Genomic DNA, 16,506 nt, shown 5'->3' with positions numbered 1-16,506 from the left:
TGGGAGGGCCTACTCCCTATGGAGAGGGACAGGAATCCGCAAACTAGATCTTCCCTGCCCATAGGAAAAGTCTACAGGTACACACTTCGCACCAGGGGTGCGCAACCTATCTCCCTTCCAGAGCTGGTAGCTCCGGTGCCCTCCCCTCCCCCACCCCTCACCCCACAAGTGGCCCAGGTAACACAATTAAGAGTCCATCCAAGTTGCCTGAGTGTTTAAAAAAAGTGAGAGGGTCACGCTCTCTACAGCTGCTAAAAGTCCTAGGAGCAGGGGCAGAGGAAAGAAGGCTTCTCTATCAAAAGTGAAGATCTAACCCTCAATAAAATCTGACTATAAAGTTCTCGCTGCTCCAGTCTCCATCCCTATTCAAGAAAGTGCCCCCAGTATAGTCAACCTTACTAGGATGGAGGTGAATATAAGTCAGCCTCAGGAGGTCACTTTGTCCCCCTCTTTGTCCCCCTCTTCCCCCTCCCACTCAGCCTTTCCGCCTCCGTCCTCAGTGGACCACAGGAGTCCTAGAATGATCATGCGTCCCTCAATCACCATTGCAAATAGGTTCACTGTGTTGGAGCTGCGAGAGGAGGACAACCAGGATGAGCAGGCAATACCTTTACAGTCTGGCCCGGGCACTAGTCAAGCTCTCCAGACAGCCCCAGAGTCCTTGGCCGACATTCTCCTTGTTCTTAAGGAAGAGATGAAAAACAGACTCAGAGTCTCTGAGAATAATCAAGTGGCGATTCAGGCCTCTTGCGCAGTTTTAGCACAGAAGCTGGAAGAAGTATCCATAAGAACTGATACACTGGAGCAGGAAATCCCTAAGATAAAGCAGAAACCAGACACCTCTTCAGTAGAGATGATCCGATTAGTAAGGCAAAATAAAAAAATGAGGGATGACTTAGAACGTCTTGAGAATCACGCAAGAAAGAACAACTTAAGACTGATTAATGTCCCCGAAGCTTTAGGAGGGTCTGACATCAAGGCCTTTGTGGTTTCACTGTTGCCAGATACGCCCCTAAACAACCGATCGGATATAGATCTCTCCTCGGAAATTCAGCGGGTTCATCAGGACCCTTATAAGAGAAATCCTACGAGATAGAAGCAGAGGAAAATCCTGATAAACTTTCTCACGTATACTACGAAGGAGGCAATCTTGTCTATACTTCTCAAGGAAGGCTCCCTGTCTGCCAGATCATTCTCTTTTTCAAAAAGATCAGATGTGTGTCATACGACCACCCAGAAACAATGGGAAATGGGGAAGCCGATGGAGGAACTGAACAAACTGGGGGCTAAGGCACAGTTAAAATTCCCAGCCTTTCTTCGCACAATGTGGAACAACCATATGTATGTGCATCGCTCAGTGCAGGAGGCGGATGATCTGATTGCAGAAATTAAGAAGGGAGCAGGCACTTAGGGGAGTGGGGGGAAAAAGAGGGTGAAAGGAGTCCCGATACAAATGTGCTTCATTATACCCGTAGATTGAGGCCAATTAGGCTTTACCCCTATTATAGTAGGGAGGGTTTCCCAGGGGTGGGGGGTGAGTGGGCACAGGGGTTGGGAGGGGAGATGGGTGAGGGGGGAGCACGAGGTGGGGAGCAGTGGGAGAAAATAAAAGCTTTAGTTCTAGTTTAGATAGCATCTAGATGGAAGATCTTTGACAATGGGAGTTAACGAGTTAGTATTCCTTTCATGGAATGTTAATGGCCTTAGATGCAAGCACAGGCAGAGATTGGTCATGAAATATCTAGAGCAGAGTAAGGCACAAATATGTCTGATCCAGGAGATCCATTTGGATATCACGGAGAGTCGAGCCATCTTTTCTCGGTACTCTTGGATAGGATACTTTTCCTCTTCAGAGAAGACGGCTCACTGCACAGGGGTTGCTATACTGATTAAACGAGAGGCAGGCTGTGTTATAAAATCTGTTAAGACTGATAAAACCGGGAGGTGGCTTATTGCTCTCTTAGATTTCTGAGGGATGGAGCTAGCCTGTGCAACTTTTTATGGCCCTAATATTGATAATCCTACTAATTTATGTAATCTCCAATAGAGCCTGATGGAAATCACTGCTCCCATGATAATTGGAGGTGGGGGGAGGGGTACTTTAACGTTTTGCTTTTTCCCCTGCTTGATAGATCGAATCAGAGTCAGCATGATGATTCTCCTCCAGTCCGTTAGGCCTTAAATAATATGATGCACGATCTGGCATTATCAGATGTATGGAGAGCCATAAGGGGTAATACCCAAGGATTTAACTTTCAGAGTAGACTATCTTTTTGTGGATAAATCCATCACAGAATCGATAACTTCTATTAATATTCTTCCAAGTCATATCTCAGACCATGCTGCGATCAGTATCTCCCTTGCGGGCTACTGTCAGTCACCAAGGCCAAGATGGACTCTAAAGAGAGTAATGTTGACTGATCCGGAGATAGCAGAAGCACTTAACTGAGCATGTATGGGCTACTTTGCGGTTAATATCGGGTCTACATCCCTAGATGTGGTATGGGATGCCTTTAAGGCTTTCATCAGGGGCACTATACACAGTCTTACATGTGCTAAAAACAGAGCGGAATCTCTAATCCTAATAAAAATGGATGATAAAGTGGGCTCACTAGAAGCAGATCTTTTCCGGATGCATCTTGGGATTGTCGAAGCAAACACACAGGTACAGAAACTGTTAGAAGAGGCCCGTCAGGAGTATAGGGTCAAGTTAGACCAGAGGTGTAAAGTACAATGGTATACAAGATCAATGCACAATTTTGAGTACAGTGAGAAATCGGGCACGCTGTTGGCTTGGAAGAATAGAGTGGATCGGTCTAGAAACCATATAAGCCAACTAGTTGTGAATCAAAATGGGGATGTTTCCAATAAAGTGGAGGATATGCAATCCTGTTTAGTCTCACTATTCTCTGCGTTATATAGGGAAGAAACTTTCCCAGACCCGGAGGCCCTTAAGGCCTGGTTAAGGGAGATACACCTAACAAACTTGACATAAAATAGCCATGGAATTTTGGATGCCCCTATAACAAGGGAGGAGATTCGCTTAAGCCTTAGTAAAAGCAGGAATGGTAAGGCGGCAGGCACGGACGCACTTCCCAATGAGTTATATAACCTTTTGATCGAGGAGCTGGTGCTGACCCTGGAAACTCTGTTCAATTTGGTCTTTCAACTAGGGGGTCAAGTTCCTAGGTCTTGGAAAGAGGCAACAATCGTACTTATCCTGAAACCTTCTAAGGATCCCTCGCGAGCGGATACGTATAGCCCAATCTTCCTGCTGAATGCAGACTATAAGATCTTTATGAGCATCTTAGCAGGGAGATCGGCCAAAATTGCCCCACAACTAATACATTATGATCATAAGGGCTTCAACCCAAAGAGGTATACACAAGAGCAGACCCAGCAGCTCATTGGCACCATAGATCGTGCCACCGAACGCTCTGTGCCATTGGCCGTGGTGGCCCTAGATGCGGCCAAACCGTGCGATAAGAGTATGCTGGGGGTACCTGTGGGAAGTGATGAGAACAATGGGCTTTGGACCTACCTTCCAATATACTCTAAAAGTGAGCTACGAAGGTGCCTCAGCTAGGATCTTGTTAAACGGGGCTTTGACATCCAGTTTCAATATATTGAGAGGAACGCAACAGGGCTGCCCCCTCTCAACTCTGTTATTCGATATATACATAGAGCCACTGGCCCAGATGCTGAGATCTGAGGTCTCTGTAATCTCATTTAGATCCCAATCTTACAGCAATAAGGTCATGCTCCATGCGGACGATCTGTTGCTGTACACGGCCGACCCTGTTGTTTCTATGCCAAGGGTTGAATATCTCCTAGAGGAATTTGGGTCCCTATCAGGATACTTAGTCAACACATCGAAAACTGAGGTGATGTGTTAGAACATCAAAGACTGGGATGGGAAAGTCAGTCCCATGTTTAAATATCTGGGAATCATAATTATCAATGAGATAGATAAGATCCACAACTTAACTTAGATAGTGTAGCAAGAGAAATAGACAGATTACTAGCAAGATAGAAAAACCTCCCTCTAACCATAATTGGACGGGCAATTTAACAAAGATGGTTATACTCCCCAAATGAACCTACCTTTTTAATGCCATCCCTCTTGGTTTCCCTAAACCAGGTATCGATAAAATTCAGGGGCAGATTGTAAGCTTCATATGGGCTTATAAGAGTGCAAGGCTGGCATGGAAAAAACTTAGACGTAGGCTTATTAAGGGGGGATTGCCTCTGCCAGATTTTAATTGGTACTGTGCAGCTTTTCAATTAAAAAACATCCAGATGTTGCTTGGCAAGGTGGACGACTCTACTTGGAGGAGGCTCCTAGGTGAAATGGTAAGGCAGGGGGGCGAGGATGGGTTCCTATATAAGTTCAGGGCCCCCAGCTACTTTAATATAGTCTGTCTAAAAATACTGAGGTCGGCCCTTCGCTTGTGGTACAAGGTCAGGAGTAGGTGGGGCCTAGGTTACTATTCCGACCTAGTTCCAAGCTGGGACTCTCCTGGGACCCAGCGATGTATCAAAGACAGCCTGAGTGTACCAATCAGAAAGGCAGGTATTATAAAATGGTCAGACCTGATGACATCAGAGGGCGTGCACCCATAGGAGGTCCTAAAAGCAGAGATCGGAAACGATTTCTTCGGGGTCAAGTTCATTCAACTTTCTTCCTGGTTAACAGCCGCCAAAAAGGAAGTTTGTGGCGATTGGGAACTGGAGCTATCTCTTCAAGATGTAAGTCTTAAGAACAAGGAAGTCTCTAAGTTGTATGAGAAGCTTTTGGAGGCGGTCGAGAAGGAGAGTGCACCTCCCTATTCAGTCTGGGATGGGTCCTCCCTTGAGTGTGACGTTAAGACGGTCTGGGACCACTACTTGAGGCTCCTTTATAGCCTTGTGAAGCCAGCCAATCTGAAGAAGAATCAATTTTTCACTATCAATCGCTTATATTGGATCCCAGTTAAAGTTGCAAAGTTTGCCCCTAGCCCCCCTTCCAAGTGTCAAAGATGTGACTGTATAAGAGCTAAGGAACTTCATATCTTCTTTGAATGTTTGAGGCTGAGGGATTATAAGGACGGAATCGAGATCTCCTTCAGGGGTATCTTTGGTAGAGAGATCACCCTGAACAGCTCTTGTTCTATTTCGAGAAGATGGCGAAGTAAGTAAGCTGTTTAAGCGCTCGCATAGAGGTTTATTTGATCTGATCCTGATTGCCAGAAGGGAAATCTGCATAAAATGGAGGGATCCTTTGCCCCCAAAGGTGGAAGACTGGGTTAGGGCAGCTATTAAAATCGCACATCTTGACCAGGGAGTGGAGAAGGGGACTATTCCTGATTCCTGATATTTGGCCTGATTTTATGATATGGAGAAGATCTCTGGGCATTGATTCTCTAGTCCAATGATTGCACCAAGACACCAACAAAGGTGTTGGTCTGGTAAGGCATACAAACCTGAGCGAATGCAGGGGCCGCAGGGCAAATAGTTCAGTGGGCTGCTCCATAAAGTATTGCAGACGCTTTGCGGTGATATGAGGATAAGAATTTTTCTTTTTACAAAAATATTGTGTCATACATATAAAGTAGATATGTACATGTATATCTGTTTATGAGGATATCTTTTAGCCATTCATATGATACCCACCATCCTCTAAGTTTAAAATTGTATAACTGCTAGCTATTCTGATTCAAGCATGTGAATCTATGAAAGATCCAATACTGGATAAGAAAACGAGTTACTTACGTGTAACTTCAATTATCCAGTATTGGTATCTTTCATAGATTCACATGCGACCCACCCTCCTCCCCAGAGAGTCTTCCCTTATTACTTATATATCACTCTTGTCACTTGTGCTAGAAAATCTGAGGGACTTGCCTCTCTGTGGAGGGTTCTAGAGGGTACTAGAGCCTGATTGGCTGTGTTTAAACTTTGGTTCTATTTTTACGAAAGGACAGGGATCGGCTACTGCAGTGACTCTGCAGTGCATTATAGCATATTATGATATGTGTTACTACTATTATAAATATGTTTATTTATACCATGAGACTCCCACCTCGACGGCGGGGAAGATTGAAGCATTTGAATCTATGAAAGATACCAATACTGGATAACTGAAGTTAAAGGTAAGTAACTTGTTTTCTTATGGATCATCATAAGATACTTAATCTGTAGTGTTGTTCCAAAAACACTAAAGTGGAATCATTCTCTACGAGACATTTGACTGTCCTTCATGTAGTACACAGGCAATTCCCAGCAGTTGTGAAGGTGAGAGAGGAAGGATTTAGATGATCAGATTCATTATAAAGGTACATTTTCCTAACTGAACTCATTTCATTTTTTAAATATAGTAATTTTAATTTAGCCATTTTGGCATTTTATAGAGAAGGAATTGCCAATACATTTATTGAGCTTTTTCATACCTTTTAAAATGTAGTTTTATGAGACATTGGTGCAAAGCCAGACACTTCGAGGACCTTCTTTCAGAAGCTGTACTTCCGTAGTTAAAAAGCGTAAAATAGAAGTCATTAAGGAAAGGTAAGTGTACCATCATTACCATCATTACTCTATATTGTTTCAAGATATAAGCATTAAAGTAAAATCTGAAATTGGAAATAATGTTTTGTATGCATTTGGTTAAAATCAAAAACTTTGTTTTACCTACTCTTACTGTCTTTAAAACATTTTCACTTATTCTTGATGCTAAAAGCAGAAAAATATTAAATAATGACATTAACAATCTATATCATGAATTCCTACTTTTTCCGCACCATTGGGGATATGTTTTGTGTATTATCTAGAAGAATATGAAGCATAACCAGAGACAAATGGATGGTGAATATTGAACAAGATCATTATAGCATACTTTTCAAGACTCTTCCACTTATGATTCCACGAAAGAACGCAACAACGATTCAGTGGCAACTTCTTCAAAAATAAACTGAAATTCTACTTCGAAAACAAGCGATCGGGGGATGCACTAATGTCTTCCAGATAAGTTGCCATTCATCTTATTTTGGGCACATCACAGAACAGAATTACCATACAATCCTGATGAACAGGCTGCAGATGATCCAAGTCAAGAGTGGAGTGTCATCCTGCTAAATCTGTCTGCAGTTTTTAATACTGTATTGCATAACATACTCCTTTTTTCCCTCTTGATGAGTTGAAGATTACTGATGTTGCTTTGGGATGGCTCTTATCCTTCCTGAAGAACCATCGCCATGTAGTTACGCTAGCTCCCTATACATCTTCTTCTTAGAGAGTGGTGCCCCACAAGGGTCATCGCTAAGTTCTACTCTGTTCAGCGTTTACGTGGTCTTACTAACCTGGCCAATCAGTTCATTTTGGCTGTAACTGATGACTTACACAGACAATGCTCAAATAATTCTGGTCATGCATGGTAAGTTCACCTTAATACATTCCAGTTTTAGTGACTGTATGAAAGCAGCAGCCATATGTATAGAAAAGGATTGCTTAGAGCTCAACGCAGAAAGAACAGGCTGAACCCCAATTCTCCGGATTATTAGTCTTAGCATCAGGATGTCTTGTTGATAATTGCGTGTTCTATAAAACATTTTAACATAACACACTGATCCAGCAACACTTTTTTGTTTATACCATATCCAGACATAAATAAGCAATTAGTGGCACACCAACACAGAAGATACGTATTGAGCAGCCACCAGCATAACTTACTTCTTGACCAGTACTCTGTGTTACATTGACAGGTCAGCTTCTCAGTATGAAACGTATATAAATCACAAGTAAATCCCAAAGTGGGTCAGCCAGGGTTCACACAATTTTTAGTATGTATGTAATGGCAGCCTCAAGCTTCGTAAAACAGTTTTTAATCCTGGTGCGTCTGGCCTTTCCTTAAAGAAATGTTTGAAGGAGTGGGCCCAGTGTGGACTTCCAGTATTTTGTGATATCTCGCTTGGACAGAAGAATCTCAAGATCAGTAAGTGTCCTCAGCAGAGATGCCCAATACAAGTCCCACATTCACTGAGGGTCCTTGATAACCTGTATCCCTAAGTATTTGAAATCATCCTCTGCTATCATCAGTGGGTTTCCCACATCACTTTTTAAGTCACCTCTGTGGAGTGAGTAGATCTCAAACCTGTTCCATTTGATTCTTAGGCCAGAGACACCACTGCGTGTTTCAAGGATCCCATAAGCCTCTGTTCTGTCTGTCTTGTGTACATGGCAGAGAAACTGTGATTGATCTCATACAATCTGGAGTTGTCCAGTCATTCAGTCTTTCATGGTGGGTGGGACACAACAGAATCTGGGTTTCAGAATTATTTGAGCCTATTTAATTCGGACTGTTATGCTGCAAGCAATTTGGTAGATGGTTTTTAAGTGGGGTGGATTTGGTGCTAACGTCTATGAGAATTTTTCTTTCATGAGGGCATATAGCATAACTCTTTATTCAATACTGACCTTTGAAAACATACAACTGTTGTATATAATAACTTAAACATGTCAAGAAAATCTTTGAATTGAAAAAAGAAAACAATCCATAGATACTGTGCCTCGAAAATTAAGGGGATTTACTCCAAATGTTCCAAGCAGAAAAGAAGACTGACGAAAGAGTACAGGCCAATACAAAACATGAAAAGAGCGAAGAAGCAAACAAGAAAAGAAAAATATTAGTTTATGGCTGTTGATTAAAAAGCCTGTCATTTCAAGCACCAGATTGGATGTGTACCATTGGGCTACAATATGCCTATTTAGACATCTCCTTAGCAAAGAAAACACAAGGATGAATATGATACCTCTTCAACATGTATTGGTCATCAGTGGAACTAGTTGGAAGGCATACATGGGTACAGTCAGATGCTTTACCAAGCAGTTAAGGAATCTCTTCGGTGATGGACAGCTTCATGGTGTGATTTCCATTTCATCAGAAGCTTCCCACACTGTCAGTTGTCACAGTTTTCTCTAAAACCTGGCAGTACCTCTCAGATTGGTGACTGTGCTGATCTTTGGTCCAACACGAAGATAGGCTATCACATCTACCTCTAGAAACTCACAGTGATATATCTACCTGTAAACCAGTTCCTTCCATCTCTGACAATGAACCGAGTGTCATTCTAACTGGACAATAGAGCTTTTTAGCACTTCCTTAACAAGCATGTGGCATGAGATTGGGAGCTCTCTCACTTCCTCTCTTCCATGGTAAATGGAAGTGGGTTATTCCATGAATTTGACAATTCAATAAGCATGTAATTACTTTCAGCAACACATTCCTTGAAAAGCAATCAGTGATAAATGTTTATTTTGAAAAAATAGTTAGCCATAAACATATACAAATACCACATTCACAAAACATATAATTCTAAAAAATACTTTTGTATGGATGCTAATCAATAGAAGCATGTTTTAACACATGAAATGCACATAATATTATTATGATATTATTACTGGATAACAGTGACCAGTATATGGAACTACTAGGAGTTCTGGTGAAAGATTTAGACGTGTGGATGACACACAATTGACATGAAAATATTGGATTTCTGAAGTCATCAACACAAAAAATAAAAAATGGATGTCCGCTTACTTTCGGAAAAAATACATTTTGTGAAAACAGTATTCATCTTACTCAGCTGAGACTTACCTTCTAAATTAACATGATTGGGTTGCCTGAATTTAAATCTAAGATGAACGTAAGGCTTAAAGAAGGAAATAAAATTCTGGGGGTCCTGTATTACATTTATTTTTAATGGAGTTTCATGCCATTGTCATCTTAAAAATGAATTAGAAAAACGAGCTGCTCACATGAGCCACAAAAAACTCACTAGCCTCATTAAAGCCCTCCTTCAATCAGCTGCTCTGCTTTCAACTAGCACCAAGAAATTCAGTCACATTTCATCCATCTTGAAAAATCCCTTCGGGACAGCCTCTTGATGGAAGGGTTACATTTAAACACACCTTTCTAACGTTCAAAGCCTTGAAATTTTGGGCTTTCATCGGGGTAATGTAATGATACCTCCCTGAGTTAATGGTAACCTTAATATGTGTATAATTTGGGCCAAACTAGGTGCTTTGGGGGCAGTGATAATACTTGCCCGCAAGTAGTCTTGGTGGAGTTTCACCTAAAATGAGAGCATGTAGTTATCCATATTTTAGTGTACATACATTTCACATGCTTACTTCATGTGAAAAATGCGCAAAACCATCATAGTATTAATCACAAAGTATCAACATTAGCATGCATCTTTCACTGCATGCATATCGTAGTGTGTTAAGTGAGACTTCTGGTACTCACTGCCACCTCTGTATTATCAGTGTTATTATATCATGATGAAACAAGATGCATCTATTTCACTCAGTGCCTCTGTGAACATTCCCTTCAGTTATGAAAGTAGGGACATTTATTACGTGGTGCCTTTCTTCATGTTCACCAATAATCCACATTATTGTGCATGTGAGTAATTTGCATGTTTTGTTTTAGAATCACGCATTAATTATCTGTGAGAGAAAATTATGTATAGCGTGTGTATTTCGCAAATGTGAAAAGGTTCTTACATCCCCATTCAAACAATTAGCATCCATCTCTTTAAGCATCCATCCTTTTAATCCCGTGTTTTTTCTTTTTAAGTCACAAGAGTCAAAACAAATCAAATCAAAGTGCCTGGAATCACTGTTCATTAGTGAACATGAAGAAAGGCACCACGTAATAAATGTCCCTACTTTCATAACTGAAGGGAATGTTCACAGAGGCACTGAGTGAAATAGATGCATCTTGTTTCATCACGATATAATAACACTCTGATAACACAGAGGTAGCAGTGAGTACCAGAAGGCTCACTTACCACAATACGATATGCATGCAGTGGGAGATGCATGCTAATGTTCATACTTTTTGATTAATACTATGATGGTTCTCTTCCAGGGGATACTCATCAATAATCATAAGCACTGAATAATCCCCGCCCACGTGCAGGACCCCGGAGCATATATAAAAATACATATATATGTGTATGTTTTAGCAAAAAAGTACAGAGTACCTCCAAAAACATACATATGTACATGTATACATATATAAACATGCAGCCTATTATACCTCAAATAGGCTAATATGCCAAAATTACATGGATTTCTCACTAAGAAAATAATTTTTCATATGAATACTCTAATAGAGAACATACACTCCAATAATGTTCCAAGACAGCCCTTATTTTCAGAGAAAACAATAAGTAATAGCAGGAAATTAGCCCATACGCTGCATAGATGAAAAAACATCACAGTACAAAAAACTTGGCACCTTGCCTTTAAGACTTCCCAGCACCTGGAACACCATGCCTTTAAGACCTCCAGGAGCCCCCTGCTCCCATCATGCACCACAGGTGACAGGTCAGTTCTTTCTTCCGGCTCCTTTTGTGAGGATCCTGGAGCATTGAGCTTGTAAAGTTTTGATATATTCTAGTCAGAAGTTGGTTTATTTCATCTTCACTTGACATTTGTGACTGCTGACAATTTTGAGAGCTATTTTTTGTTAGAAAGGCCAGCTTTATTTAACTAATGTCCTTCCTGTGGGTAGAAAATGGCAAAATCAGACCCACCCTCGGTTTGTATTGTGTGTTTGCCATCTTCACACAATCCAGAAAAATGTTATTACTGCCAGCAATTCTTCAGAAGAACTCTGTGTGACGGAGAAGATAAGACTACATACCCTGCTGGAAAGAGGAAAAGGACATTCTAAAAGTTAACTTGAGAGCAAAATTGCCTTCAAAGAGCCCTCCTCTCAGAAAAGACACGAAAAACTGCATCGATCAGCTTCCCCAGCATCAAAAAGGATGAAAATTCCTGATTGTTCGCCTTCGGCGTCGAGATCGACGTCAGAAAAGCAAGCAAGGCATGCATTGACTTTGACGGACAGATCGCCAACGAAATGACGAGAGCTTCCATCGCCAAAAAAATAAGTCGATGTCGAGGCACACTACTTCGGGCTCGAAGAATGTTGGTCCCGAGAGACCTAAGTCCACATCCAAGTCGAGGTTGGCGTTGAAGCATCCGTCGGTGTCGAGACACCGGTCGGTGTCTAGATCTCCGCTGCTGTCACGGCGGTCGGTGTCCAGAAGATCGACGTAAAAGACACCACCCCAAACCTACAGGCGGTCGATGTCGAGGACTCCATCATGGTCCCGTAGACGATCAACGTCGAGAAGGCCGATGGCGAAGGCACCGCTGCAAGCCTACAGGTGGTCAACGTCGAGGACTCCATCACAGTCTCGTAGACAGTCGAAGTCGGGGAGACCGGCGTCGAGAGCATCTTCACATGGACATAAGTCCCCGAATGTCTCGCTGCAGAAGCGGTCGACTTTGAAGGCGACACATCGTTCGTCATCGAGGGGGAAAAATCCTTCGGTACCATCAGTTCAAGTGCCAGAAAGACCACGGTCGACGTCGAGGTCCTTACGGTTGATGTCGAGAGAAGTGTCATCTTCGCCTGGCATTCGTATTGTGCAGATCACACCGGAAGGACCTCCGGTTCCAGGAGAGAAGACGCCTCCTGCCAATCTTTCCCCAAGATGGCTAGAGAGTGTACAACACTGGAAGGTTCCACAGAGAAGTCCGGGCTCGAATTTCCCCCAAACGTATTCTCCCTCCAGGGTCTCAGCTGGGCCTCCTCCTAATACATCCACAAGGGCTTCTTCACCCCGGTCTCCGAGGAGAGCCAGGTCTTCATCGGCTCGACGCTCGCGATCCAGGACAAGGGGACGATCTGGATCTCATCCTTCTCCCACTCCAAAAAGAAGGAGGCGGAGGTCCCCTTCATGGTCCACATCCTCAAGTTCTTCTATAAGAGACTATTCACCAACACTGTCTGCGACACCTCCAGCCAGAGTGTCCCCCATCAATTATATAGGGACTTTTAATAAGGCTCTATGCCAGGGTGCCAGCAAACTGAACATTGATATGTCGGTACCTAAGGTGTCTTCTTCAGTCATATTCGAAACCCTGCACCACAGATCCTCGGCAAGGCCTCAGCTTCCATTGGTCCCAGGTCTGCAAGAGCCAGCAATGCAAACTTTCCTGACTCCGGCTACAGTGGGCTCCGCTCTCTCACGTATTTCCAAGAAGTACAAGGCTCCGGATCAGGACCCGTTTGTTTTCTCGATCGGATCCTCCTCCAGACTCAGTCATAGTGGCGGTAGCCAGGAAAACACATCCAGCCTCAACATTCTCCACAGTCCCTCCGGAAAAGGACAGTAAAACCAATGGACTTTCTGGGAAAAATGGATGTGTAGCATAGCGGCATCAGTAATGAAAGTGACTAGTGCCTCTGCTCTCCTGAGGAGCTATGACAGGTCTCTTTGGCCCAATTCACGGAGAAGCTTCCTAAAGAAGATCAGCAAGATTTCCAAGAAATCCTGCAGGAATGTGGCTTGGGGGCAAACCAGGTCATTAGTGCAGCTGCTGACGCATCAAATCTTGCTTCCCATGGCTACTCCCATGGCATTTGCTCTAGACACTCAGCCTGGTTGCACCTCACGGGGCTAAAATCTGAGGCACAGAGGAGAATTGTCAACCTCCCCTTCAATGGCACATCTCTCTTTGGATCTCATGCAGATGATGAGATGTCCAAAATGAAAACGGAGTTGAACACTCTGAAAGCCGTTGTACTAGAGAAACAAAAAGAGTTTTGTCGTAAGTTCCAACCCTATGACCGGCGCTCTTTTCAGCAGATGGTTCAAATTCTCACTGGCCGACGTAGCATCAACCTCAACCCAGGTCTCACTTCCATCAGCGGAGGCCTGGTCGAGGAAGGGGAGCTGCAAGATGAGCATCTTCTGCAACGAAGCAATTGGCAAAACAATGAGCTATGGCTTCCCCCATTCCCATTAACCACTCCGGTGGAGGGAAGTATTATGTTTCACCTGGACGAGGGGAAGAAAATAACAAAAGACAAGTGGGTACTGAATATTGTGCAGAATTACAATTTGCTCAGATTGAAATCCCCTCCTCCATCAGTGTTTTTCGAGAATTATTTTCCCCAAACACCACTTTTTGCAAGAGGAGGTGAACAGTCTTCTGCAGAAGGATGCCATAAAAATAGTCCCTGCTCCACAACGAAAGCAAGGAATCTAATCTCGTAATTTCTGTCACAAAAAAGAGGCCTTACCAGAGAATACAGACCAATACTCGACCTAGGGCTTTTGAACAAATTCATCCGCAAAGAGAAATTTCGGATGTTAGCACTGCACCAAATTTTCCCTCAGCTGCACCAAGGGGACTGGATGTGCTCCATAGATCTGCATGACGCCTACTTTCATGTACCAGTTTCCAAGAAACATCGTAAATTCCTGCGGTTTCGAAATAGCGCTCCAGCACTTCCAGTTCAAGGTTCTCCTGTTTGGGCTCAAATGAGCTCCCCGCACTTTTTCAAAATGCATGGCAGTAGTGGCAGCCTTTCTTCGCAAACAAGGGATATTCATATATCCTTACCTGGACGACTGGCTTCTGAAGAGCTCGTCACCCACTCTGCTTCAGAGTCATCTCAAATACTGCCTTCAAGTGCTGAGCAATCTGGGCCTGCAAGTCAACAACAAGAAGTCGATCTTCAACCCGACCCAAAAGATCCACTACCTGAGTGCTTCTCTGGATACCGCAGGGACAAGCATGTGTCCTTCGGAGAAGAGGTTGTCCTGAATCCGCGAGAAATGCCGCAATCTTCTCCTGTCTCAGCTTCCCTCAGTCAGACAGGTGTCATCGCTACTAGGTTCGATGGCATCATGAATCTTCATCGTGCCAAACGCCAGATTACATATGCCTTCCCTGCATCAATCTCTGGAAGATCAATGGACCCAGATATCGGGTCCTTGGGAGAACCGTATCGTTCTCCTCCAGTCGGCCAAAGATTCCATCAGATAGTGGATGAAGCGATCCTATCTAATGAAGGGAGTTCCCTTTAGGAACCACCTACCCAGACAATCGTCACGGATGCCTCACTCCAGGGTTGGGGGGCTCATATGGGCCTTCTCCAGATGCAAGGACTTTGGTCAGAAACAGAACAAGGGTATCACATCACCCTCTTAGAACTGAGAGCTGTACACCTAGCATTCATAACACTGTTCCCTTCCTTCCAGTCGCGTTCCCTGTTGGTTCAAACAGACAACACCACAACAATGCATTATCTGAACAAACGGGGGGAACCCGGTCGAGGCCTCTCTCTGGAGTCTCAGACTATCTGTAAATGGCTTCTCGCAAGAAATCTGACCCATTGTGGCTATTCATCTCCCAGGAACTCTCAACGTTTAAGCAGACGCCCTAAGTCGGGACTTCGTCGAAGCTCACGACTGGGTGTTAAACAACGAGGTCACACAGGACATTTTCCACCATTGGGTAGTGCCAGACATAGACCTGTTTGCAGACGCGGTAAACGCAAAATGCCCCGTCTTCGCATTCAGGTTTCACCAACCAGGGTCACAGGGGAATGCGCTTTTGATAAAATGGTCTCAGACATTGATTTACGCTTTTCCATCAATCCCATTGATACCCACAGTGATCAACAAGTTTTACAAGGCCAAGACCAGAATGATACTGATAACACCAGAATGGCGTCGTCAGTGGTGGTACCCGGACCTTCTTCAGTTGTCAGCAGTCCCACACAGGAGGTTACCATGCTGACCAGACTTACTCTCCAAGAACAATGGGAAGGTGTTCCAGCCCAACCTCTCACCCCTACGATTGACGGCATGGCTCCTGAAGTCCTTCAATACGGACACTTAGGTTTGTCTTCTGACTGCATGAACATACTTAGAGAAGCTAAAAGACCTCCTACCAGAAAATAATACGCTTGTAAATCGAAGCATTTTTACTTATGGTGTATGAACAATGGTCATGATCCGGTTCGGGGTCAAGAGCAGGTGATCTTACCGTTTTTGCTGTACCTGGCTAAATCTGGCCTTCAATTTTCATCTATTAAAATCCATCTAGCAGCTATCACAGCATACAGAGTGTCCCCTATGCAGGTTTCCTTTTTACAAATTCCTGCAGTTAAAGATTTTCTTGAGGGGTTAAAAAAGGTCTACCCACTGATCAGAGCTCCATCACCACCTTGGGAGCTCAACATAGTTCTTGCTAAATTGATGGGTGCTCCATTTGAGCCTATTCACAGATCCTCTCTACAGCACTTGTCATGGAAGACCGCTTTTTTAGTGGCCATCACCTCTGCTTGTAGAGTCAGTGAGATCCAGGCTTTATGGTGTAAAGAACCTTATATCGTGTTTCATGTTAACAGATTGGTTCTTAGAACACATCCGAGTTTCCTACCTAAAGTGGTCTCGGTTTTCCATAATAATCAGGCCATCACTCTGCCCACATTCTTTCCTAACCCTTCAAACCCTCCAGATAGGTCCATTCATTCACTAGACCTCAAGAGGGTCCTGAAATTCTACCTAGGCAAAACCGAGGCATTGAGGAAATCAGATCGCCTGTTTGTCAACTATGGTTCCTTAAATACTGATTGTTCAGCTTCCAAACGGTCCA

At 43.5% G+C, this 16,506-nt stretch overlaps 1 protein-coding gene across 1 annotated transcript in view; it reads left to right on the top strand.

Annotated features, from left to right (window-relative positions):
• Window positions 1-16,506, top strand: part of LOC146796448 (uncharacterized) — a 174,902-nt gene that overhangs the window by 54,191 nt on the left and 104,205 nt on the right. Inside the window, exon 2 of the mRNA XM_085629024.1 lies at window positions 6,443-6,543. Within this exon, the coding sequence (XP_085485150.1) occupies window positions 6,443-6,543 (101 nt within the window). The remainder of the gene's footprint in view (window positions 1-6,442; window positions 6,544-16,506) is intronic.

This window comes from Triturus cristatus, chromosome 10 (genome assembly GCF_964204655.1).
Source record: "Triturus cristatus chromosome 10, aTriCri1.1, whole genome shotgun sequence".
In the NCBI taxonomy this organism is placed as follows: domain Eukaryota; kingdom Metazoa; phylum Chordata; class Amphibia; order Caudata; family Salamandridae; genus Triturus; species Triturus cristatus.
This window is presented reverse-complemented; position numbering and strand designations above follow the sequence as displayed.